This window comes from Fonsecaea multimorphosa (assembly GCF_000836435.1).
Source record: "Fonsecaea multimorphosa CBS 102226 unplaced genomic scaffold supercont1.49, whole genome shotgun sequence".
NCBI lineage: Eukaryota > Fungi > Ascomycota > Eurotiomycetes > Chaetothyriales > Herpotrichiellaceae > Fonsecaea > Fonsecaea multimorphosa.
Window position 1 is genome coordinate 85,200 of NW_015971683.1, and position 25,809 is coordinate 111,008.

At 53.9% G+C, this 25,809-nt stretch overlaps 8 protein-coding genes across 8 annotated transcripts; 2 read left to right on the forward strand and 6 right to left on the reverse strand.

Moving 5' to 3' along the window:
• Positions 1-388: 388 nt before the first annotated feature.
• On the reverse strand, positions 389-2,611 carry Z520_12198 (uncharacterized protein; the record flags this gene model as incomplete). The annotated part of the gene is made up of 3 exons (XM_016782685.1): positions 389-1,320; positions 1,374-2,107; positions 2,256-2,611. The coding sequence occupies 3 exons, from the start codon at positions 2,609-2,611 to the stop codon at positions 389-391; spliced, it is 2,022 nt and encodes a 673-aa protein (XP_016626237.1).
• A 491-nt stretch (positions 2,612-3,102) lies between these two features.
• Z520_12199 (uncharacterized protein) lies at positions 3,103-3,885 on the reverse strand (the record flags this gene model as incomplete). The annotated part of the gene is made up of 1 exon (XM_016782686.1): positions 3,103-3,885. The coding sequence occupies one exon, from the start codon at positions 3,883-3,885 to the stop codon at positions 3,103-3,105; it is 783 nt and encodes a 260-aa protein (XP_016626238.1).
• Positions 3,886-4,451: 566 nt separating this feature from the next.
• Z520_12200 (uncharacterized protein) lies at positions 4,452-5,381 on the forward strand (the record flags this gene model as incomplete). Its single annotated transcript, XM_016782687.1, has 1 exon — positions 4,452-5,381. One exon carries the CDS (start codon positions 4,452-4,454, stop codon positions 5,379-5,381), a length of 930 nt encoding a protein of 309 aa, XP_016626239.1.
• A 551-nt stretch (positions 5,382-5,932) lies between these two features.
• Positions 5,933-6,271, reverse strand: Z520_12201 (uncharacterized protein; the record flags this gene model as incomplete). Its single annotated transcript, XM_016782688.1, has 1 exon — positions 5,933-6,271. The coding sequence occupies one exon, from the start codon at positions 6,269-6,271 to the stop codon at positions 5,933-5,935; it is 339 nt and encodes a 112-aa protein (XP_016626240.1).
• Positions 6,272-8,202: 1,931 nt separating this feature from the next.
• On the forward strand, positions 8,203-9,190 carry Z520_12202 (uncharacterized protein; the record flags this gene model as incomplete). Its single annotated transcript, XM_016782689.1, has 2 exons — positions 8,203-8,594; positions 8,812-9,190. 2 exons carry the CDS (start codon positions 8,203-8,205, stop codon positions 9,188-9,190), a joined length of 771 nt encoding a protein of 256 aa, XP_016626241.1.
• A 5,985-nt stretch (positions 9,191-15,175) lies between these two features.
• On the reverse strand, positions 15,176-15,922 carry Z520_12203 (uncharacterized protein; the record flags this gene model as incomplete). Its single annotated transcript, XM_016782690.1, has 1 exon — positions 15,176-15,922. One exon carries the CDS (start codon positions 15,920-15,922, stop codon positions 15,176-15,178), a length of 747 nt encoding a protein of 248 aa, XP_016626242.1.
• Positions 15,923-23,893: 7,971 nt separating this feature from the next.
• Positions 23,894-24,640, reverse strand: Z520_12204 (uncharacterized protein; the record flags this gene model as incomplete). The annotated part of the gene is made up of 2 exons (XM_016782691.1): positions 23,894-24,206; positions 24,417-24,640. 2 exons carry the CDS (start codon positions 24,638-24,640, stop codon positions 23,894-23,896), a joined length of 537 nt encoding a protein of 178 aa, XP_016626243.1.
• Positions 24,641-25,174: 534 nt separating this feature from the next.
• Z520_12205 (uncharacterized protein) lies at positions 25,175-25,746 on the reverse strand (the record flags this gene model as incomplete). The annotated part of the gene is made up of 2 exons (XM_016782692.1): positions 25,175-25,447; positions 25,483-25,746. The coding sequence occupies 2 exons, from the start codon at positions 25,744-25,746 to the stop codon at positions 25,175-25,177; spliced, it is 537 nt and encodes a 178-aa protein (XP_016626244.1).
• Between the last annotated feature and the right edge of the window lie 63 nt (positions 25,747-25,809).

Below are 25,809 nucleotides of genomic sequence, written 5' to 3' on the forward strand. Positions count from 1 at the left end.
AGGAAACCAGAGGACGGGGGGTGCGGCGCAAAGGAGGTTGAATGGATGGGTATGAATGAATCACGCCGTTTTGATCAGCAGCAATGCAGTATCTCTCTTTCCACTTCAAACCGCCGTATCTCTCTTCCCCTCTCTATCTTCTCGCCTGACTGAGTATCATCGAATGGACTGAACACATCCATTCCGTGGCCGTCGTTATATTCACTGCCGGAGAGACCTGTTCTTTGGTCCTCCTCCATATCACCATCTCTTTATATATATCTGGATCTCTAAACGTTGTAGATCTCTCCATCATATATCCAATGTAACATCCCTTTTTCTAACTTTCTTCTTCTGCAGGAGAGGCGAGGGCTGCTGTACATATATCACTTCTCCCACGCCTCTCCCTTCATCTATTCATCGAACTGCGACTTCTCTTCCTCATGCCCACGTCGGGCCTCTGCGTCTCGCTATGACTTCCCGTCCGCCTTGTTGCGGCGGTTCCAATATCGCGACCAGATCTCTTGTTGGCCAGGACGCTCTGCAATTCGTGGCTCTCGCCTCGCTCCAATGAGTCGTCCACGACGGCGATTTCGTCGTTCTCGTCTGGAGGGGACTCTCCTCCCTCGCGGCCGGCCGGCGTGCTCTCGCCGCTCTCGCCGTACGCGCCGCCAACGCTTTCCATGACGAAGGCGCCAGCGGTGGGTGCGTCGAGGGCGCGGAGCTCTTCCTCCCGGAACCACTTGGGCATCAGCCACGTGCGGAAGGGGATCAGTAGCAGAATGATGATGGGAAAGCCGATGGCGGCGATGGTCTGGGAGATGGCAAAGGTGGCGCCGAAGCCAATCAATTCACACGCCACAAAGACCCAGATGGCGGCGCGGCGCTCGATCCGTGCCAGAGGGTCCGTCGCGTCCGTCAGCTCCTTGTCTCGCGCCAGGAAGAGTAGCTTTTGGGTAATGCCGTTGCCCACGAGGGCTTGCACGCCCATGACGAAGAACAACCCAGCAAGCACACCCTGTGGGATCAGATGGAGCACGACCAGCAGTGGCCCGCTCATTGTGACCAGGAACAAGAGACCTTGTGCCAGGTTGCTGAAGCGCTGCTCGACGACGTGATCTGTGACCCGAACGAGATGGCCTCTCGCCTTCTCGTCAGCAACTTGCCTTGTCACGCAGAGGGCATTTGTGTGGAATGGCGCCTGAGGGATGAGGCCATTGGGGAAAGGAATCCCCAAAATTCCAGCGATGCCCGTGGTGAGCCCCAGGAGGAAAATATCCCAATGGAAGCCCGGTGGTTTGCGGAGAGGAAATTCCGTCCCCTGCGCAATAAGAGATGACACTAATGCTTTGGTTAGATGACTGTCAACCCGGAAGTAGCTGCTGGGATCTTACCGTTGTGATCAAACCAGAACAGAACTGTCAGCAGGATCGCAAAGGGAATTGCCAGAAAGACCTCTCCCACACTGATGTCCCAAAAATGGACAAACCAGCCACGGTCGGCGGTTGGGTGGAACGACTTGCTCGTCGGCAGTGTCTCGAGATGGACATTCTTCATATGGCCGATGTGAACGAACCCAGTGAAGAAGATGATTGTCAGCGGAGTGCCGTAGTCCTCGATGAATTTCCGCACATGACGTTGTAACAGGTTGCTGTTGCCGAGAACACCGCACCCATAAGCGAAGCCCAGGACGAGCAAACTGACCATGACAGAAAGGTAGGCACTCGTTTCGCCGGCCAATCCCCACTGTCTGGTCAGGACTTGGATGCCCTTCTGCAGATAGATGAAGGCAACGTAGAATCCGAAAGTATCACAGCTGAATCGCGTGACGTAGGTCAACGCATTGCAACTGTTGGTGATGGCGAGGAACCAATGCATAATCAGAGCCCAGATGCCGATCCAGGCCATGAATGCAAAGAAGTTGGTGCCCTGGCCAACGATAATGTCGTACACCGTATAAGAGAAGACGGTGATGGGACCAGTAACGCCTACGATGACGAGTGGCTGGGCGGCGAAAAGAGAGAACACCACACAGGCCATGACCGAGGAGAGTAGGACTTCGTTGACGCCGTATGAGTTGTGGGTCTTTGTGAACATGTCGAGGGAGAATGCCAATGCTGGTAGGATGCTGGAATCGCAGTTAGCGTCTGAATACGACACAGGTAAGGGAGTCTAGAGGATATCGACAGGGAAAGGGGAATTTTGCAAAGACTTCAAGACAGAGAAAGACGTGTGAGGTTTGTGTCAATGGTAGATTGTGTATGGACTGCGCGTACTTTGCAAAGTACATGTACACTGTGGCAGGGATGACTCTATAATCCCAAGCGTCCCTCCAGTCACTCCAGTAGTACGGCGCCCGTCTCTTGACGTCGTCCACCATGCCCTTGAACCAGCGTATCTTGTACCATTTCGGGCTGCGACGGTGCGAAGATCGAGTCGTCTGTCGCGAAATGTGCTCTGAGAGACGTTGGATCTCTTCGGGGTCTGGTCGAGAGTGACTCGAGTGGAAGGACGGTCGATGAGTATGCTGCCATGGCTTCTTCTGGACTGAGTGAGAGGAGGATCGGCGGCGCACAATGGCGGGAGGAGTGCGAGAGGATGAGGGAGTGATGACTTCGGTGGAAGTTGTCATGCTGTCGTCGCGGGCAGCCTAGTGGTCTGGGGTCGGATTGAGGTCTGGTTCGAGCGGAATCTCAGCTGCATCGAGCGAGGATGCTGTGGAGAGTGTAATGGATGGACAGTATCCAGTGTGAGAACGGGTATAACAAGAACGAAACACGCAAGAAGAGGAAAAGACGCAGCAATCCGTCAGCCCATTCCTTGAGCAACAGACCAGGGTGGCCTCGTCGATACCATTGAGCCCGTCGGAGCGTGCGACGATACCAGATGAAAAGGACGGAGGAAGGGAGAAAGCGGTGGGGGTTCGACGGCGGCGATAATGGCGGCGACGTCAAGGATCGTCATGCATTGTGGGCATCAATGGATCACCGCCTCTTCACTCGGTATTTTCGTGCCGTTGGGCGCAGCGCAGGGGAATTTTCTGGCCCTTCACGGCGAGCATGGCACCCCGCATTGTGCGTCTTCCGTGCTCCACCGTACCCAGCGTTTCCCCAATACGGGAAATCAGATACACCCAGCCGCAGTCTTCATCGAATGCTCATCCATGATTCTGTCTATCTCGTCCACAACCTCGTCGGCACTGCTGTATTGAAAAGTCCAGCATTTTCGGATCACGGATCCCAAAATCAGACGGTCGGTATCTGGAAAGCCGCCGGCCTTGTATAGCTCCTCGATCTCCCTGTCTGTCTTGCCATGGTAGGGCTGCCACACTGTTGAAATCTCGAATATGATGCAGCCCAGAGAATACAGTTCAGTGTGTATGCTCGGCTTTTTGTTACCGATAAATAATTGAAACCCCTCATGACCACCAGGTAACACCGTAGGCTCCCCGTGGTCTATCGAAGAGCCAGCAAAGTCACATAGCTTGATGTTGTCTTGATGGTCGAGCAGGAGATTGTGAGTCCCAATGTCAACCTGAAGAACACTCTTTCCATGGATGTCCTGCATCGCCTCGCTAGTCTGCTTGGACCATTTGAAAATTTGTGCCTCAGCCGGTAGTTCATTTTTCTGCCGGAGTTCAATGAGTCGCAGCCGCAACGGGTATTGGAGCCTCTCGAGGATGATTCCTTTGTCGTGGATGGAGATACATTTGACAATGCGTGGGTGGTGACCGAGGCGCCCGTAGATTTCCCGCTCAACCATGTGGTCGCCATGATCCTCCTCGCTTCCAATGGCGACCTTGATGACGGTCTTGTCGTCCAAGGCGAACACTGCACCTGAGCCGCCCTGGGAAATATAGGGAAGATCGAAAACGAAGCCTTGGAGTTTCTCGGCCCACTCCGCCATTCCAAGTGATATGAACAACTTGAAGCGAGCAAAAGACCGGGGAGAAGAAAGCCAAAGTTCTCCATTGGCAGGTTAAAGGGGGAAGAATGCAAGGCTGCTCGACTGGACCAATCACACGAGGTTTCGCCTGAGGTGCCTCGTCCTCAGCCAATCAACGGGAGCATCACCACAGACATGGACATACCGAGTAGTGACATAGCACCTGCACCATCACTAGGTATTGAAGCCTTTGCACATAATCGTTGTCATGTGGTACCGAGTACTCTTGAGCGACATCGTGGTGTTGTGCAGCAAATGTGGCAAACTTGCCAAGGGGAGGGTGTCGTTAGGCTCTAGCCTGACTACTAGCCAGCTAGGTACTCAACTGCTGAACTCATCGAGGGTGTTCTGTTCAACGACCTTCTGCCTCAACTTCAATTGACTTCGTACCTCGATAATTACATCCAAACTGGACTGCTTCCATAACTACGATCACTAAGGTCGAATTCTCTGGGTGCGACGACGGGCGTAATCATTCCGCCACCCCGAGTGCCTCCATGTATCCTGCTCTATAACAACCACCCAAGATGAGCCCTCTGGCATTGCCTCAATGCTCACTCTCGTCGGACTTGCCGACCTTCCCAGACTACAGGATAGATGATCTTGATCACCGAGTCGCTACTGACCAGAATGTTGTCGACTGGTGCCGACACTGGCGCCAACACGCGAAGAATAGATCAGGTCAAGACCGCCTGCTCGGCGAATGGACCTCCAACCTGCTGGTCAAGATCAGCGACGAAGCGGTGGTGAAATTTGGCGTGCTGGTGACGCCGTCCGAAGCGGCCAACCAAGAGTTTGCCCGAAGCTTACTAGAGTCGCGATGTCTATCTGTACGCGTCCCTCGCGTATATCGTTTCTTTCAAAGCCAGGATATCGACAGCCACTGGCAGGACCCGGTTGGCTTCCTCATTATGGAATTCGTCCCCGGGATATCACTCTCAGATATGGCTCTTGAAAGTCTACCGCCCTACGTTGACGGAATCTCTCAGGCCATACAAGCTATGCTAGGAACTCACCGCAACACTCCAGGCCCAGTCGATGGCGGAGAGCCCAAAGGCCCTATATGGGCACCCGACTACCGTGCCTACGAACACTTCAAGTCAGTCCACGACCTTGATGCCTGGTTTGATCGGGCTCTGGTGCCAGAAGGCGCAACCATCGAACTGAATCAATACCCTCCGTCGTTCTGCCACCTCGATTTTACTCGGCGTAATATAATTGTCGCCCATGACCAGACGTTGTATCTTCTCGACTGGCAATGCTCTGGCTTCTTTCCTTGGGTCCTTGAAGTATGGAATTTCGAAATTACTCTGGCCAACGATACCGCGTACAAGGACCTTTTGATAGGGACACTTCCATCCCTCAATGAAAAAGAAAAGGTCACCCATTGGCTACTGTGGCGTGCCTACTATAACAACATGCTTCGCAATCTGTTAGTCGTCCGCGTACACAGTTGAAAGAGACTACTAATTCGCGCTAGGTCGGTCAAGGCAAAGCGACGTGGTTGGTAGAGAGGGCAGTGAACGACAAAGACGTAAGTGGAGGGAGGTTGTGAGGGCCTGTCACAAGATGCCAGGCGCTGTGACGACTCTACCGGCGTCAAAAGAATCATGAAATCATCGCGTCAAGCTTGTTCCCGCAACCTCATTCAAGAAGCAATCAACTAGCTGTTTGGACGGCCTCTCGGAAATCCCCTTGACACTGCCAGATCTTTGCATGGCTTACCACCTTCTAACGAGGCACAGATTTGACGCCCGGACAAAAACTTTCCAGACGCCACATTTTGTCAATAAAATTCCCCCAGCTCAATATTGTGTTCTATCGGAGGCAATTGAACCGAGTAGTTATTCCTCAATACTGTGGACAATTCAGCCCCAGCGTTTAGGGAGAGAATTTCAGCACCCGCGAAGTCGTTGACCACATTCCAGCTGGGCTTGTAAGTTGATGGCTTGGTCCAGCGGGAAGACAGCACTCACCACCACCATTGGCAGCCCCCATGCGACGTCATCTAGTATCTATGTCTCCGTTTCGTCTCAAGGAGGTCCTTGATCTTTCTAACGGTCACTGGGTTACTCGAGGGGCTGACTGGAAAGTCAAACCACGCTGCCGCATGAAGAGTGAGGGCATAGGGGAGACGAATGATGGAAAGCTCGCCATTCCGGGGGCCTTCTGGCTGCATGTCGAGACGGATGGACTCATCCGGGCTGGCTGTGAGCAAGGATATAGACCAGTGGTTGTAGCTGATATCAGCACCGGGCTTGACTGGGCCCATATTGTGGACAACAACCCTGACTTGGGTCACTTCAAGACAGTCGAAATGGGCCGTCTGAAAAGCATCGGATGACATGGTGGCGGGTAATTGCAGGGTTTCGGCTTGAAAGGAGAAAGGACGAAGAGGATAAAAAGGGGGCCCCCGGGGAGCCAGAGGCCGACCACTATTTAAGCACTTCCGTAAGTGGTGAAGGTGAAGAGGTGCCGTATATGTGCTGTAAAGAGATACTGCTGTCAAATCAAGATGGTACGATTCATGCCGGCCATGTTTGATGAAGGCCGTGGTTATGGCGCTACCTGCCGTACGCTGCATTGCTTTGTAGAATCGGCGGCGCGTAGTCTCCCCTTCCTTTTCCCTTGACGCTACCTAGAACTAGATATTTGCGCCCGTCCTCTATAATTAGAGGAGCTACGGTCGAGGGATCCTTGCTAGATGTAACGGTGTAGCGTTCGATCGTGATCCTTCTTTATCTTAGAGATATCCCTCTAACCGCCGCAGACCTCGTCAACTCGTTCACCCTTGCTCGAGCCTATAGGTCGTCGGTACTGGCGATACGCATACTAATGACAGCGGCAAAATGAAGGGTCAGGGGGCCTCGAAGGTACTGGCGACGGAGATATACCTTGACGGGAGGACCGTCGGCAGCTTGAGTTGGCGATGCTCGAAAGAGAACTCCACAGCCCTCGGCCTGGGAGTCGGACTCGACTTCTGGTTTCTTTTCTTCGTCCTTCTTGGAGGAGAGAAGGGGGGGAACTTCAAGGCGCAAATTTTTTAGAGCGACGGCCAGAATTTATGGGGAGCACCCAGGAACCGCACCACATCTAACCTGCCCGATAGTTTTAGATCCTGGTCGAGTGGTGGGCGTGGAGATGGGACTCCAGAAGGAACACGGGCCTGGTCAAAGACGACGGTGATGGAAGGTGAGAAGACGAGTGTGTGACGAGGTGAGCGGTTTTGAAAGAGGTGTGGTCTGGGGTGAGTCCCAAAAGGGAGCTGCGAGCACTGGCAGTTTTCACAATGCTGGTGCTGCCCAAGGCTGTCTGTGTCCAGGACGACCTGCCTCAAAACAATGCACTACATCTGTGCAATAATGTTGGACTATTGCCCAGATCGGACTGACATGGTCGACGTGCTCCTCGTAGCCAAGGGAGCAGCAATCGCTCCGCCGCCCAGGTCCTCTGACGCTGGTGACCTCGCAGCGGCCGTTCCCTCTTTCACTGTCAGTAAATCAGTACATGCTTCACCTTCCAGCACACATTAACCCTGAGAATTTTTCCCTAGAGCACATCCGCCGGGAAGTTCTTTGACCCCTGATCTCCCTCTTGACAAACCCTCTCTCTAGCGCCGTACCGGGCTTTTCACTCCTCTTGCCCTATTGCGCGCCGCGACGCATATGGCATCGGTTCCACCGGCTCAGCCTTGCCCGGCCTCGGCTTGTGATGGGACATGTCCTTGAACCTCCAATCACATCTGAGACAAGTTGTTTGCCCAGCGATAGAGTTTAGCAAAGAAAGAGAGAACTTGCTTTCAAATCCAGCCGCGAGCGGAGGACGGAGGGTCGACTTTACGCCCCGAATTCGGGCGCCGGAGACAACACCGGCGACCGCATTCGGACACACGCCCAGGTTGGTCCCACGGAGAGACAGCAAACTCTTGGTAATGCTGTCTGGTGCTGTGCTGTGAGGGGAAGGAAGTGACGGAATTCCAAATGATTCACTAATCATCCGAGGCTGTTGAACCTTAGGTAGTCAAAGGGTGGTCTTGGGTGGGGTTCACAGGGCTCGTATGTAGAGCGTATAGTTGTGAGGGCCATTCTCCAATATAAAAATTGTGGGGGATTGTCATGATTGTGTCATTGACGTCGCGAAGCACCACAGAGATAGCTATACAGCTACCTAGGTACTCGTAAGGCTATAACTCGAAACAGGCGACAAATGACCCATCGCCTTGAACAACAAGCCCAACACATCACCACCACAGGCAACCCATCCACTTCGTCCATCACCATGACGACCCCTCACACGCCCAACATCACGCTATACACGGACTCGACGCCCAACGGGCTCAAAATCTCCATCGCGCTCGAGGAGCTCGGCCTGCCCTACAAGGTCGAGCACATCGACATCTCGACCAACCGCCAAAAGGAACCCTGGTTCCTCGAGATCAACCCCAACGGCCGCATCCCCGCCATGACCGACACGTTCCGCGGCGACGGCCAGAAAATCCGCCTCTTCGAGGCCGGTGGGATCCTGCAGTATTTGATCGACGAGTACGACAGCCAGGACCACAAGATCAGTTACCCCCGCGGCACCCGCGAGTTTTATGAGATGGTCAATTGGACGTTCTGGCAGAATGCCGGGCTGGGGCCGATGCAGGGCCAGGCGAATCACTTTGTGAGGTAAGACTACCTACGGGCGACTCTCGAGGGAGGTTGTTCTTGGCCTTTTTTCACCCTACCATTTTCTTTCTGTTCTGTAGAGGGCGAAGCAGGAAGCAGAGATAGCCATGACGGAAAAGAGAGACAGAGAGGAGGGCCCACCGCGTCATACCCAAGCATGGCAAAAGCGAAGAAACATTCACATCCGAACCCAAACTCCTAATTTTTGTGTCCATAGATACGCGCCCCAGAAGATCGAGTACGGCATGAACCGCTACGTCAACGAAACCCGGCGCCTGTACGGCGTGCTGGACAAGCACCTGCAGACCTCCAAATCGGGCTTCATCGTCGGCGACCACATCTCGGTCGCCGACATCACCACCATCGGCTGGGTCATCTACGCGGGCTGGGCTGGCGTCGACATTGACGAGTTCCCCAACCTCAAAAAGTGGGAGGACATGATGAGCAGCAGGCCCGCGGTGAAAAGGGGCTGCGATGTCCCCAAGCCGCTCACCATCAAGGAGCGCCTCAAGGATAAGGCCGGGATTGAGGAGTACGCAAAGAAGGCGAGTCAGTGGATCGTGCAGGGCATGCAGGATGATGCGAAGAAGAAGTAGAAGTAAGTAGACTTCCAGGGAGGTTATATTGCAATAATGGTTTGAAATGAGCATTGTGCACGCTTTTGTATGGGGCGTGGACTGGGCTACCTACCTACCTAAGTACCTACCTGCATTCGCGAGTTTCTTTCGGTTTTGGAAACGAGATAGATAATAATGTGCTTCAGGCCAAGAATCCCCGAATTGTCTACCAGAGAGCGAATAGTCACACTACCTACCGTACCGCATGACCTCTTGGCCGATGATTTCCCGCTCTGTTGAGCCCTGCTCTGCTCTGCCCTGTCCGGGTGTGCTTCTCACGTGTCGTGCTCGGTCGAGGGCCTAGGTTTACATACGCGCTCCGATCCACACACGCACACGCATACAGAGGTGGGCCATTCTCTGCTTCGCCTTCTAGACTTGTTCTTTTGCCCCTTGCATCATCTTCATCACCTTCCGAGTCCCTACCTGACGCGACCCACAAGTTTCGCCAGGGTCGTCGCTACCGGCACGTCCAGAAAAGCTTCGGCAGGACAGGGAGACCCCCTGGTCACATCGTCATCGCCCCTCCTCATCTGAGAGCGACAACGAGCGGTGCCCTGGTTGGGGAAGCCCATCATCGTAACGCAAGACCCACACAACCTCCAAAGGCGGCTTGAATGCTCGCGTGCGTCCTTTTTCTTGCCTTATTGAAGTAACGATGGAGAGGGGAGATGGGTAGGGTCAACTTCGGCTTCGCTTGTGGATTGCATTCGCTTGGTGCGAAAGATGAAAAAAAAAAAACAAGGGCACCTCCCGACTGGCGAAGGGTGGGCAGCTCAGCGACAGGGACAGGGGGCAGACCGTCGCGTTTTCGAAGCAGTCCCGCAGCTTCCATGAGACCCTTCTCTTGCATACGGCGAGGGTGGGCAACGAAGCGACAGGGTGACGAGCTTCAAAGGGGGAAACCGTACCTTTCTCGAAGCAGGCCCACAGCTTCCATGAGACCTTTATTGCATACGTCGAAACCTTGACAGGCGTCAGGAGGGGACCGTCGCCCTTTCGAAGGAGTCCCACAGCTCCCATGAGACGTTCTCTTGCATACCTCGAACCCTTTCCAGCCTTATCCGAGCTATGTCGTGCAGGTCGGAGGAAGAGTAGCAGTCAGTAGTAGGGCATGGAGCCTGGCAAAGTGACCATCGAGAGAGCTCCACATCTTCCATGAGACCTTCTATGCAAACGTCGAATTGCAGCATGGCAAAGTAACCATCAGGGGAACTCCACAGCTCCTATGAGACCTTGTAAAGCAGCAAGAGGTGCTTAAATGAGGCTGATTTCATCTGCAGTAGTCCTCCTTGGGCGAGGGGGCTGAATACAAGTGGACAGAAGACCTTCGGTAGGTGGGTAAGGGTGTCTGTCAACCGAAGCTCCATAGCTTCCATGGATCGTTCTCTCGCATAGCCGTAGGATCAGAATCTCGCCTGTCCGGGTGATTTTCCTGGTATTCAGCCTGTTGCTGGAGCAGGGTCGCTCCTTCGAGTTGCGGCCAGACCCTAGCGTTGGTGGTGACCTAGTCTGCAGATTCATTAGCACGAAATCGTTGTACTTTGCATCCCACTGTGTGATAACGAGTGGAGAGCGCCGGCGACGTCAACGAGCACACTATCCGAGCGCCACCGCGATGGAAGTCTCCATAACGGCGTCGTCCGAAGGCTGGCGGTGACGGCATTGTGGACATGTGGCTACTTAGTTTTGTAGCCTCGTGTATCCGAGTCGATAGGAGAGCTGGCGGGGGAACGAAAAATCTCTTCCAAGGGGAGGGGCAGAGGGGCAGAAGGAGCCGGACACCGTCCACCTTATCCATCCACCTTCTTAAGCTGGAATCCGTACAGGACGGACGTTGTGTTCTGAGCGGAGCCTCCAGCCTTGCTGGTCCCAGTTGACCAAGTGCAACAGTGACAGGTTCCATGGTGGTAAAGCCCGTCCAACCTGGTCTCCAAGGGCCCAAGGAGCTAGGGGACGTGCATGCAGGTGGACTGTGCTCCCTCTAAGGTCAAACACGGTATGGTTGTCCCGACCGTCTTCTGTAGTGACTCGCTTGCTCAGATGATAGATCCTTTGGAGGGCTTGGTGGATTGGTGGTGCTGACGAGGCAGTATATTCCGTTCTAGGAAATCCCCACTGCAGGTCCAATTAGGGGGTTTCTCAACTGCCCCAAAGGCACAGCTGCATGACAAAGTAGCTCACTCAGCCAGTTTCTAGTGTTTCTAGAAGACACAGCGAAAAGGGAATGGCTAGACACCGAGATGATTCGTGCTGGCGGGTTGAAAGCATGGCTCTCTCGAATCATCCTCATGGATTCGTATGCAGGTGCCGTCTGGACCAAACCATGGCGCTCGTATTCAGCCGTGGCAAAATGCCAACGGTTCCAACCAGGGAGAGCACATCGACCGCGCCGGCAGCCAGCATGAACGCAAGATGCCTCCTTGACCAAGCTGTTGACTGGGTTTCCCCAGAGTCAAATGCTGTGTCATCCACGCCATTACCAAGTATCCCGCCTCGCGCAGTGCATTCAATGCCAGGCTCACCGTGCAGACCTCAGAATTGACGAGCTCAGCTTGCATAGCTAAGGAGATCATGTGGGGGACAAAGAGCGGCTCAGGGAAACCAGATCCTTGTGAGATCTGCTGTTTGCTGACTCAAGCCCTGTGCGAGATTCGTTCGACGGTTGGCGAGTCATTGTCATGTCTTTGTGGCACATTCTTCAGCAGGACGAGGATGGAATTGGGATACCTCTTAATGGCAAAAGGATACACAATACCGAGTACAGCTTGCAGAACGAAGTGCGAGGAGGATGCAGGCCGCACTATCAATGGCATTGCAGGGAAAAGGGTTGTCGAAACACCGGTCACGGGTTCCAAAGGTTTCATATTGGGCACAGCTTTTTGTACCGACAGGATGCGAAGGGACGATTGGCGGAGCGACGTGGCGTTGGAACCGAGACCAACCAGCAAACCAGGGCCACGGCCCCCCAGTCCCCCAACTGAAGCCTTTGGCTGATTCAACGGCCGACCAGTGAGATACAAACCCGAGCCCTGGTCTTCGCTTGGCTCGCTAAGGGCACAGATGATTTGCGATGGCTCCTTCATCCGCCGTCCGATGTCCACCAGATCTCGTCACCTGATGATCACAACCAAGTCTGGAAGCAAGCGTATCCGGTGCTCCGGATCGTCGATCTGCCGCGCCCGTGAAGCCTGTCTGGTCACTTTTGCTGTGCTCTCTGCTTGCTCTGCTGGCCCTGCTCGCTCTGCTTCGGTCAGAAGGTTCGCCAGGTCAAGCGAATGACAGAGGGAGATTAGAACGAGGGGCATCGACCGGCATGTTATTCTCAAATCATCTCAAATAAAATTATGCAACTACCTCGTATGCAGTGTGGTGCAGCAGCATTGGGGATCAGTCAGCAGCGAAGACAGCGCTAGTCCTATGAGGGTAGTGTGTCGATCTTTTACAGCATAGCGAGACGAGGAAGAGGAGGAGAGAAGAAAGATACGAGGTACCTACCTTACCTAAGGAATGGTTTGTTTGTACCATTTGATTCCAGGAGGTTGTACGAAGGCAACTCAGCCGACCTTCTGCAGCACGTGCAAGGCCACCGATCGACAGCCATCACATCACAGGAACCGGCAACGCAGCAGGTTGAAAACCTGCCAAATACCAAGCTTTGGCGACAGCTGAACCCTGATGATCGAATTGAGTACGTGAAAGGGTATACCAAACGAAGCAGGGCCAGGTTTCTCCAATGGGACCGACTTCCCAATAGGAGAAGTAAGGGTCACCGCAAATCCCTTTTCGGGCCCCAAAAGGCGTCCCGTCGCTCTGAAGGCCTGAATATCAACACATGGTTTGTTTGGGCACTGATAAGGTGACCGGGCTCTCTGGATCCTCCTCTTTGCAATCCCCTCTTTGGGAATGATGGACCAAGCAGCCTCAAACTTTGCAAACAAAAGCCACGACACTTCGAAAGAGCAATGATTCATGAGAACGCAGAATCATGGGCGTGAAAGGGCGCCTGATCAGCGTGTCCACTGACCTCTTCAGACAGAGATTTGGAGGGTATACGTACTGCCAGACAGGAGGGAGCATGTGCCAGGTCCATGCCCTCCCCAGGTCATGGTCAGATACGAAGAAGGAGGGAGTGTTTATGGACATTCGTTCACGCAGATCTTTTCTTCAAGGCAACACGCCGTGGAACTCGAAGCGATCTGAAGAGAGGGACGTTATCGCAACGAAGAAATCAAAAGAATGTTGTCGCGTCCACCTCTGCAGCTGACTCAAGCAAACAGAAACACCCCCGTGGGTATCCGGAATGATGTCGCGGGCACTGACCACTGTACTGGGAGCAGCGGAAACGTTTTCGCAGTGGAAGCCTGGCTGGTGAAAACTAACAACAGGGTGGCCAAAGACGGTGCTGCATCAGGACCGAGTAAGCCCAATGCAGGCCTGCTGGACAACCACTTCACGAGGGCAATCCTTTCAGCTTCGGTGAGCTGGAGATTCCTGAGGCAGAAAGAAAGTGGTTTTGAGAGCCAGGCCAGGCACGTTCGAAGTCATCAGGCATGGAGAGACAAACGAGTTATTCCGATGACTCTCTGTGTGGCCAAGGACATTGGCATTTGCTTACGGGAGCGGTAGGCGCTGATTGGCCATGGTTAGAAATTCAAGAATGAAAAAACACTCTTGGATTAAACATTGCTTGGTGGAGAGTGAGAGGGAGGGAATTAAGAAAACAAGTGAGAGAAGCCGAAAGTGCACTGCAGAAACGACCCATTGGGGGGCAAAAAACACAACGGAAGTAAGGAAACTAAGAAACACCAATAAGTAAGATATGGAGGAATTCGGGGCGAGTGCAGGATTCGCACGTGGGTCGCATTGTAGCCGGACGACAAAATCACGCCCCAAGATGAACCAAGGGGAGAGAATAACTGCCTAGGTAAGGGGGGTATAGCAATAATCATGATGATAATAATAATAATGAATGCTGAATAAAACCTTGAACGGTGAGCCAAAGAGCCCCAAAGAGCCAAGGGCAAAAGTGCGGCCCCCTTTGGAATTTCTGATTTGATTGAATGAATTTCCTTTCGGCCCTCGCACCAAATAATGGCTGACCACCCCCGGGCCCGAGAAAATGAATTTGGGGGGCGTTACGGGTACGAGCAGTGGTTGGTAGTAGGTACGAAGTGATCACAGGTAGTTTTTGGGGCGGCCCACGGATGGTTTCGGCCGCAAATTCAGGCCCTAAGCTCCGCTCCTGCGTACGAGAGTTGGGCCTCTGGAACGAAAAAAAGCAAAATTCCGATTCCGAGTGACTCAAGGGGACCAGCATGGCATGATCAGCAGGCAAGGCAGGCTAGGACTCTCGGAGAGATTTCATTCCAGAGTCCATCCCGCACCATCGTCGGTCGGCTTTAATCTAAGCGCGAATGGCAATCACCACCTCTGCAAACAAGGCGTAGGCGTCTGGTGATCGGAGATCGAAAGAAGTCACAGAGTTGTGCTCAAACAATGCGCAAAGGCATGAAACAATCGAACAATTTGCTTTTGTTTTTCAGATGATTATCATTTTGTCAGGTGTCTCGACCTTCGATCCTAACATCGAGGGAGAACTATCTGCCATTGTACATAGAGTAGAGTCATATTGAGAAACCAGAGCCAAGAATGTTGAAGCCGTGTCGACAACGAGGATGGGCTTCCAATTCCCACAGTGCTTCCCCAGGCTGGCACAGAGGCCACGACTACTGGGTTGGCAATGAGGCTTTGGAGTCCCTTCCCCGATCTCGCACTGCTCTCGTGCTCTTTGCTGTTGTTCCTCCTAGACTGGCCCAAATTTCCGTGTGAATACATTTTGGTTCCACCGCTAAATCCAGAAGCGTCAAATGCCCAGAAACACCATGCTCGTAAAAGACGTGAATGCTAGAACGCTCGGGGTATCACAAGAGTCGTTTTCCAAGGAACAGTCAACCAACCTGCTCAATAGGCAGCGATTATGGTTGGCTGTTGTCTTGAAGGGAGGTAGAAGCCTTCTTCTTCAAAGGCTTCCGACTCTTCGGGTGATAACGAGGCGGTGTCCTTGGCGTCGTAGAATGAAGTCGTGGCGATGGCTTGTCTTTGCTTCTCGCTCAGGACTTGTATCGTGGTGGTGGGTGGTGAGGGTGGCATGTGCTCGTCTTCCGAGTCCGAGTCGGTGTCGAGGCTGAGCTCTGGAGGTGAGTGTCGGGAGGCAGTGCGGACCAGAGTCAGGTCCTCGTTGTCATCGTCGTCATCCTCCATATCGGAGTCGACCTCGATGGCGGTCACCTGGGTGTCTGGCTTCTGCTCGGTCTCGTCCTCGGATTCCTCTTCAGACGAGGCCGCATCTTCTGGTTCCCAGTCGGCTTCGGGCTCCTCCACAATGGTCTCGACGTGTCGATGTCTCTCCTCCTCTTCCTCCTGTTGAGATCCGTTGACGATGTTGTTGAACCACCGCTCCTGCTCCTGCTCGGCGTTGGCCAGATCAAGCATCAGAGAGTCGAGCATGTTGGCGTGTCCGACCAACAGGCGGAGGTCGTGGTCAGGCCGGGCAGCCTCGCGAGAGAGCTTGCCGCGAGCACTGTGGGCGAGGAAGTAGGTCTGAGTGATGCTCATCTTCTGCTTCTTCTGAGGAGGCCGGGTGTAGATGGATTGGCTGGCGGATTTGGTGTTCGCTGTAGAAGCGGAGAAAGTGACTGAGGAAGGCATTTTGCTTGTTGATGTTTGGTATGGGATTTGTTTCTGAGTCACTGGGTGTGGGGACTGGTGGTGGTGGTTTTTAGTTTGGTAGCCGTGTTGGTTCAACTGTTGGCTCAACTGTTGGCTTGACTTCTCAATGCTGGATGTTCATCAAGATGTTGTTGTTGTTTGTTGTAGTTGTGTTGATGATGGAGAGAAGAAAGGAGGCTGGTTGGAGGGGTGGGTGGACGAGTTCTTTTGTAAACTCACGGTTGGTAAGAAGGCGCTGGTATGGGGGGCCCATTAACGTTAGGATTATTGAAGGTGCCTGAGTAAGAAACGGGTGCGAGAGAGAGGATCAAGCGTGCGTAAAGACCGAACTCCACCAAGCGACAGGGGTCCCCTGTCAGCCCCCCTGGCCCTGGTCAGCTTGCACACCTGCACGCCAGCAGGGCTGTGACGGGCCCCCCAAGACTAAACCCGAGGGCGGTGTTACGTTCTCTCCGAGTCACTCTTTTGACTCTTTGACTCTTTGCCTGGAAGGGAACAAGCGGGGCTGCAGGCTGAGAAATCTGAAAGCAGCATGTCATTGTGTCGTTATGCAGCAACACGGCCAAACTGACCACTCTGCCCACCGTGCCCAGTGTCACTCACTACTCACTGCTCACTAGGTTCGGCCGTCTTCGTCTGCCTGATCTTCGGGGGGTTTGTTGCACCTCGTTGCTCTTCCCTCTTCGGCTCCAGGCTCGCAATCAGTTCCGAGTCGAGTAATGTCCTTGACCGTCGTTCTTCGTTCTTTGGGGCTCACCCAAGCTACGAGCTACTCTCTACGAACAACTCACTCGGCTGATCTCACCCTCCACCCCCGTTTCTTACGGCATCCCTCTTCTCGTTGCCTGGTGTTGCTGTGCTTCCTTGTGTTTCATGTCTATTGGGCACATCCCTCCATCAATAGCCGGCGTAAACTGGCAAGATTACTGCGTATGGGCTGATTTCCGAGGAGGGATCATGGGCAGCTTTGGCCCGATTACTCTACGGATTCCCCCATTCTCCCATACATAATAATTTGATCAGAAAGAGGAAACAAGGCGACAAGGCGGCTGGCTCTGGCAGAAAGCTCAATGACAGCATTTCCTAGGGAGTAACTGCTGAGGACGTGCTGAGAAATGTCCTGTTGCGCTGGTCCACCCACTGACCCAATGGTTGACCGTCCTTGCTCTGCGTCTTGGTAAGCCAGTGCGTTGTAACCTTTGCTTTGGCTGATGGCCTTCCTGGTCTACTACCACCTGGCGGTCAACCGTGTTCTGGACTCTGGATGTGACAATTCAACATTGCTGTGCTCTCGTAATCCAGTTGCCCACTCAACTGGCACCCAGGGTGACTCCTGGTGCGTATTGCACTGTGCGCCTGCCCAAAACGTTGCTCGCAATCCCACCCATGCTTTCTAAACACCATGCCTTCAACACGGACTCCTTGGCTCTATTATCCGGGCAAGCCACAAAGATGAAAATTTTCCTAGCAGCATGATATTCTTCCTTGGATGTGCTCAATAATTTGGCAGCCAAACGCTTGACTGCAACGCCCAGCTCCCAGAACTCTTTCCTAATTCATCCAAGTCCTTTTGATGCTTTCGGGTTTCATCCAGCTTGTCCATCTGGTGGGGGGATCTGTGTGGAAGGACACCGCATGTGTACGTTTCCTGTGGTCAAACGGGTCGTTTCGCTTTGGTATTGGTGGAATGGCCGTCAGCTCTGAAGCCCTAGCGGTGGAGGAAGGACAACACGAGGGTCTTCTCGTTTATGGGGGCTGGCTGAGGGGCCTGAGGCCCTGCTGAGGGGTAGCTCGAGACGCCTAAGGAACTCTGTCTCAGGTGGCACAATACTGCCTGCGCGGGCTCTCAAACACTTCCAACCCCGCCTATAACTTGTTACCGAGTACACTCCCGGGGATGCTGTGCACGCCCTATCCAAGTCCCCGGAGAGTTAGGGTCGCTCGCTATCGTATTCCTCGGGCTTCATCTCATGGCGCTGATTGCTATCGCACTGGCCGAGTATCTCCTGATCGACTTGACACCCAAACCCCGTACTCGGTACTCGTAGGTAGACACTTATTCCAGGAAGTGTATTCGTTGTCGCGTCGCCGTGGGCTGAGCTTGCATCAAGATTGCTGGCTGCCTGCGATGGAGAGATCTCCCCTAAGCATCGCGCGACGAGTTCGTTCCCCAGTTCTAGGTTATCTCTACCTGATTGAGACAGGAGAGCGAGGAGAGCGAGGACAAGCCACGGCAGCCACATGGGCGCCATGATCTTCGCAATCTCGTGCCTGTTGCAACCCGTCTACCGTATTGAGTGCTCGCATTCGTATACCAATGCGGATGGTTGTTACGAGTATGCTGTGCAAGCCACCCTCACAGCCCCGTATTGGCCGTATTCGGAACAACCTGCGAACCGGTCACCCAATGGTGGTTCGTTGTTGCCTGATCGCCGTATTCAGCAGGGTTGCTGGACGAGGAAAGCGTTTCATGCTGCTTTCGAAGCTTGGCGCTCTGCCAGGCTGGCGCCAACTTGCCAGGCATCCATGCAAACAGGGGGAGACGGGCGATTGAGACTCCGGTCAAGAGCTCGGCCGGTTCTGCCAGCATACTCCCAGGTGGGTGCCAGGTATTATTTTTCGTGCCGGGTCCGAAAGTGGCCGTCGGGCATAACAAAGTCATGACGAGCCTGCACGCAGGTTATGCTTCAGGCTAGTACTGGATGGGGTATAGCGTTGACGTTGTGCAGCTTTTGTCCTTGCCAAACGCCGCCGCCAGGACGAATTATTCGTCCGAGATGCAGTCTTTGGTTTCTCTCAAGCCTCTGCCTCTGTTTGGCTCGCGCTCTCGGCCTTTCGCAATCTCCATGGACGGACCCCGCGGGCACATTCTGGTCCTCAATGCGATCGTGCACAATGCACTGTCGTCGGCCGATTTGTGCAGCCACCCAGTCACCCAGTCATCCAGTCATCCAGTCATCCATATGCAGCACCAAAACCAAAGGATCCCTCACTCTCTGTTTTGCCTCCGCCCTTCCCCACCCTTCGCAAAGCTGCACCTTCTAAAACACTCCGACTTCAGCCTCGTGATCGTGAAGGAGCGGGAGTGCGGACGATACAATGTGCGCCCTTCCGAGGTTTGCGAGGGATTCCGAATCCTCTTCGTCGCCTCAAAGTTGCGCTCGTGACCCTTTTGCGGGGGACGTTTCAAGGCTCCGAGAAGGGCATGGCAACATAATTTCCCGCACGCGTTGTTTTTCCCCCTTGGTGTCAAAGTGCACAAAATGCCACGAAAATGCATACCTAGGGCGACGAATCAGATTCGCGGTTGCCTGAGGGCAAAATCAGGCAAGGAGTCAGGCATCCTGATCAACTCCACCAGTTAACGAGATACCCAAAGCAGAAGACCCTCGTCAGCGACCCTGGCATGCGCATTCCACGGATATGCGGTGAGCTACTCGTCAAGAGATGGGAATTTGGATTCTGGGCGATCCCTATTCGCACATTGAACTGTTTTAGGAAGCGAATACACCCCCCGACCTTTGGGCGGGCTTTTGGTGTCGCAGATCGTGGGTTACAGCGCTATGACGCCTTGGCTCTCGCTAGAGCCCGCTGCTGGAGGCACTACTAGCACTACTAGTAGTAGTATGCTGGCTAGTGGCTTGGATCTCAGCAGAAAGGGTCAGGTTACCAGATACGGCAACCTTCTCGAAGGACGGGCTGATGATTGTTTGTCATGCTCTCCACACTGTCGGCAGAGGCTGTGCCAGTCAATCGTTTGTACTTTTGCGGTCAACCAATAAGCTGGCCGCGTACCATGGCGGCTGTGCATACCTAGTATTCTTAGAAGCCGAAGCGAAGTTGAACCCTCGTTGATACGCTTTCTGATTCCCTTTCCCAGTTACCCAAAAGAGGTTGGACACTATTTGCATTTGGTGTATTACGACCCTGGCTCCTTCCCCGCAAATCTTCTTGATCGCTTGCCTGATTCTCCTGCCTGATGGCTGTGCTGGACCCTAGCTTGCCCTTGGTATGCTCGCCACCAATCTGCCTTACACACACAATGCTATGCTATGGACTATCACACAAACATACGAAGAGGCGCGTCGCGCGCCCTTGCGAGAACAGGGACAAAGACAGTAAACGTGAACGAATGCGAGGTGAACCGTGGTAACATCGCGCTCGCATGTCAGTGAGTCACCCGAGAGCATCTCTTCATTCATTTATTTGCCCCTCAGCGTCTCGACCAAACGATCGAACGAACGCTGGCGCCATCGCAGCGAACCTAGTGGGATGGCAGTCCCCGTACCTGCATACTCGTTATAGTCCACCACGCCCTTTCGTAGGGTTAACTTAGGTAAGTCGGGTTGATACTAGCTGACCATCCACAAATATACAGTATATGGCACCATGTGAAGAAACCAAGCCAGCGTCCACTTATCTCCGCCGAGTATAACCCAAAAGAACCGAGGACACGGTACGAGGAGGAATATGAGTCTCAGTCTGACCGAAGTTTAATCGTGCAATTCCTCGACTGGGCATTGTTATTGGTCGGCAGGGGAAAAGCATCTCCTTCTCTGCTGACTCAACTTTTGGTGTGGAAGGGCACAAAGGGCACCGTTACAATGGGCAAAACATTGGATTCTGAGAATATGACTCCAAGCAGGAGATGTTTCCGACGAGCCAGGGCGCAAAGGCGGCTCGAATTCCGGCATTGTCATTGTCGTCGCTCAGCCCTACGTCTAGTAAGGCGGGGTTTGTACCACCACACCATGTCGGGCCTGATATTACACACGACAATAAGCGGTTCACCGTCTTAATGCCGTGCCCATATGGAAATAAAGGCTGGTTCCTCACTCACTATTGGCCCAGCTGGCTGACATGATCAGTCATCCTTCTGGTTCCTTCATCTCGATTCTCTCGGACGCCCAACGTTGCCGCTTTTGTTGCTGCTCTCCTCTCTTACACACCCGAGTCCTCGCTGTATGGGTGTGAGCAAGGCTCTCAGAACTGCTGACTATCCACCATCTCCCACAGTTCCAGACACCCGTTACGGACGGAGCTGACGGGCGAACGTTTACTTGGTCCAACAGACTACTTGTGTGTGGATGGATCTCGGCCCCCGAGCCCTGGCTGACCTATGGGACAAACATCCATCCATCCATCCATCCCCACCACACCTCGTATACAATATCCATTGACCGACTCTTGCTTATCAAAGAAACCCAGAAGATGGTATTCTTAGCCCCCCCTCTCCACCCTGGCCATGACCAGATTCGTCCCCCAGAGCCTCAAGGCCCTGCCTACCGGCCGGAAAAGAGGGTGTGCGACAAAGCTTGACCCTGTCAGCACCGCGCGCGAAGAGCCAGTAGTCCAACCCAACATGGCCAAGGTAGTACCGATTTTGGAATCAGACGCTGACCACAAGACGTTTGCCCACTCCCTCCTCTTTACACCCGCGCCACCTCCACCACTTCGGGAAAAGGCAGCAGCTCAGGGGGTTTTCATAGGCCCGGAAGGTATTGATGTGGAGACGGACACCTCGTGTTCGTTCAAACTTGCACCAGGCGGGCAGGTCATCCTGTTCCCATTTACTCTCCTTCGGGACCCTTTCTCTATGGCTCTACCCACACATGGCTCTTGCACGGCCACACCAGGCACCAACTTCTTTGGTCAGCAACAAAAAGGTACCTACTTGGTATACAGCCTCGGACCAATTAGTCCGTACGCGGTGGGAGTAACGGCTGTTGGTGATCCTCCTCACTTCCTGCAGCGCCCCAGGCACCAAAACTCTCGCGAGTTGACTGGCGCCACCTTGACGGTGAGCAGAGACAACCACTATCAGCAGCCTGTACCATTTGACCCGACCAACGCTGCCGAGGTTCATCTGACTTTCCACAGCCGCCCTTCCCCCCAGCGCGCGGGACTGAGACGATCAGTTGATTACCATATTCCCCGGGTGTTGCTGGCACACACGCGCCTCCCATACCGAACCCAGGATCCGAAGATCAATTGGTCGGTCAAGGTTCGAGACCTGAAGATCAGGCTGACTTCCGTTCTTGTGAACCAACTTACCGGGTTCGGGAGATGCGCTCGGCATCAACCCCCTCTCCCTCCAAGACCTGAGTACTTGGATCCTCAGGGAACGAGAGGTACGGCCGTTGGAGCTATTCCCCTTCCCAACTCTCGGGTCCTTTTGTCGATCGGGTCAGCCCAATAGACCAAGAACCATCTGTGATATCCCCCACGCTCAGAGCGAGCAGGTTTGCCTCTGATTCCTCTCTCTCTCCGCCAGCCCCTGTTGCTGACCGAGTTTCCCTAGACGGTCTCCGCCTCTACATTGTGGTCCAATGACGATCCACCGTGGCCGAGTCCTCAGTGGCTCGTGGTGTTTGTTGGTATTGGTTTTCGTTGTGGACCGGACATTGTTTTTCGGATCCTTCCCCAAGAGACTTGTCTCGGTCCTTTTCTTGCTGACCGTCTTGCACCACGGTATTCTGCGCGATCGGCGTATGGGGTTCGTCCATGAGACGGATATCGACGGTGACGGTTTGCACAGTCCATTTTCGCTCCTTGAGGCAGACGAGGATTGGCACATGCTGATGATGGGTGGCTGCTTCGGGAGAACATTCATCAATGTCTCTATCATGAACACCTCGGATCCTTTATCCAGGAAAAGTGATCCTGCAGAAGAGCTGATTGGCATATGCCGATGATGGTGGCCGCCCGGGGAGAACGTTTACCTATTGTCTCTCATGAACCCCTCGGATCCTCCATCCAGCAAATGCGATCCTGCGGCCCCCGGCTATATTGACATGCCCGGAAACCTCCATCCACCTGAACACGACACCGGACATCAACGACGGGGTTGGATCTGACCTTGCTTCCTCGATCGGTCGATCATCTGGATACACACTTCCCTCATTCAATCACTCACCCAAACCTAGACAGATACATAGATGGGGTTGGCAAGAACCAAGAAAACGATCCGATATCTCATGCCGGCCAGAAACCAAGGCAACCCAACCCGATGGCCTCTTAATCCGTGGGGCCGTCAGAACGAAAACGAACCCAGTTCTGTTTTCAAGGCTGGGCTCAAAATCCCAAGATACTTCCAAGGGTTCAGATGAGCCATGGGCATGCACAAAGGCGAAATCGGGAAAACTCTCATTGAATCCCCTCCCCCCCAAAACCGCTCTCCCTCTCTAGCATCCCTCTTGGAGCTTTCTAGCGGAGGTCGCCACAACGGCGCGAGGGATAGGGCTCGGGGTGTGCAAAGCATCTTTCATGACAAAAGAAAGGGAACCAAAAGCCAAGGTCTTCAGGTGTGTTCTCCCCCCTTTTTCTCAGAAAGCTCTGCAGGAGGGCCTCCTCCTCCTACCTATTCTCTCGTCAATGAACCGCAGCTGCGGTCCTTCTTCTGGTAAGTAAACACTTCATCCACCCCAAATTCCGAGCCGGTCCTCTCAGGTAGTTGTGGTATTATACCATTGTTTCCTCTCTCAGCGTGAAGAAATGCACCAGGGGCTAAGATGAGAGTGTAAAAGGTAAAGGTGCCCCTCTATGGATCAAGGATCGGAGGATCACCCTTTGCGAAGCAGAGTGATCTCCTTCATGACTGGCATAGACCACAGGGAGAAAACACATCCTTCTGAGTGGAGAGACTTTTGGATATCATTTTTCAGGGAAAGATTGGGCACCTTTCCTAGATTTCTAAGTCGAACATGCCCCCCGCTATGCTATCAATGCAAGCGACAGTCTTTGAGCATCTCCTCTTTCTCTCTCTCTGTCTCTTGCAAGTCAATGCTCCACTTCAGAGAGCTCCAACCACATGCCTATTTACAAGTGTGTGTCCTCCTTATGTTGATGCGTACATGCTCTTTCTTTGTCTAACCCTCCCATTAAATTTTGAGGTACCAAACCAGTGCCAGTGCCAGTGCCAGGCTCACAGAGAACCCTAGAGGTCATTCCTCAATACTGCCTCGCAGCCTGCTGACAAGCCTTGAGCTGTTCCATGTACCACCCGCAAATGGTCAAGTTACCCTGGTTCTGGTTCATGCAGTCGGTGAAGCTCTTGATGTCCGCGGCACAAGGGCCCGTGGCCTCAGTGGCCGAGTAGTTCGATTGAGAATACAAAGCGTTGGGCATGGCATCGCCGGTTCGGGCGTAGGCGTCGGTGGGCTGTTGCTGTTGCTGCTGTTGCTCCGCTGGCTGGGAGTAAGAGGAGCCGCCGCCGAAAAAGCCGCCGATGGCATGGCCGATTGAGGATCCAACTGCGACGCCACTATACCATTTTTTCACGCAAAGGTTAGTCAATGAATGGGACGAGAGCTTTTTCTTTTGTTTTCTTCCTCCACTCCGCTCTTTTTCTTCCTTGGAAGATGCAATGCATCCATGCTCCACAGATGCATAACTTCCTTTTCGCGGGAAACTCTCCAGCACCAGGGGATTCGGGGGGGGCCGGAGCCAAGGCAAATTGCAATGTATCACTCACGCTGCAGTGCTGGCCATCTGACCAAAGAGCCCCGGACCCTGCGATGCTTGAGCAGGAGGAGGGGCATGCTGTGCGGGTGCGTTCGGGTGGCCTCCAGCAGCAGCGGTGGTAGTCATCGGACGTTGTTGCTGCTGCTGTGGCGCGACAGACCGAGGAGCTGCGGCCGGAGCTGTCGGTCGCGACGGGGCAGGTCGGGAAGGAGCACCTCCGCGAGAACGAGGCATTTTTGGCAGGCTCTTTCTTTTTTGGTGAGTAGAACCTTTGGAGTATGTGATTGAGGAAACCGAGGTAGGGACGAAAGATAGATGAGGAGAGGTGGAAGAAGGGTGGTGAAGGCAAAGGAGTTGTAGACGAACTTGATGGAACTTTGAGGACGGCGAAGATGCTACATTCAATGCCAAGAGCGCATTTGGGCCATGCCGGTTTCGTGCCTCGTGATTGGCCCAATTCGCAGCACCGCAATCGAAGCCTCACGGCAGCCTGTCAGTGGCCAAAAGTGATCGAGAGAGAAGCGAGACGACAATATCGGGATAAATCTCAGCATTGATAAATGAATAGTACTTATTACACAACAGCAACAACCTCGCCGTAGCTGGGGTTGCCATGAAAAGCAAATGCAATTTCACCATCCTTTCAATCCAATTTTGTCTTGTTCAGCTGGTCCCTTACCCCCATGATCCTGTTCTTTCCAATCCCTCCTACTCGCATTCGCAACCGTCCACGCAATCTGGACCGAAGCCGATGAAGCATCCAACACATTATGCCGAAGGCGGTGGTGGTGGATAGTAGTCACGCATGCCTGGTGATGGGGGCGGTTGATCCGGAGGCGGAGGAGGAGCCTGTGCATCTGGAGGTGGAGGGGGAGCAGCACCGCTACCGCCATATTGCTGCAAGAAGGAGCTGAGTCCAGGAGGAGCCGACGGGGGAGGTACGCCGTACGCGGGTTGAGCATCGTAACCATGATACCCACCATACCCGTAGTGTTGCGCGGGCGGGCCCTGCTGCTGCTGCTGCTGCTGCTGTTGCGGTTGCTGCCAGGGAGCTGCTCCTTGCGCGGGAGCGCCACCATATCCTCCTTGTGCGTCTCCTCGACTCTGGGCCCACGGAGGAACCGACGAGTCGCCATCTCGGTGGCTATAATCTCGACTCTCGTAACCCCGATGGCCATGATCTCGTTGACCATGATCTCGTTGACCATGATCTCGTTGACCGTAATCTCGGTCCTGTCGTTCCTGTCGGTCTCGTTGCCAAGGAGCAACACCCCCTCCAGCCGGCTGGCGTGCCCAGGGACGAGAATCCCCGCCAGGAGCGTACGAGTCGCCCTGATCATAGCCGCCAGGAGCAGCTTCGATGCGACCCGCCGGGCCGTTGCCAGATGGGTTACCAGAAAGCT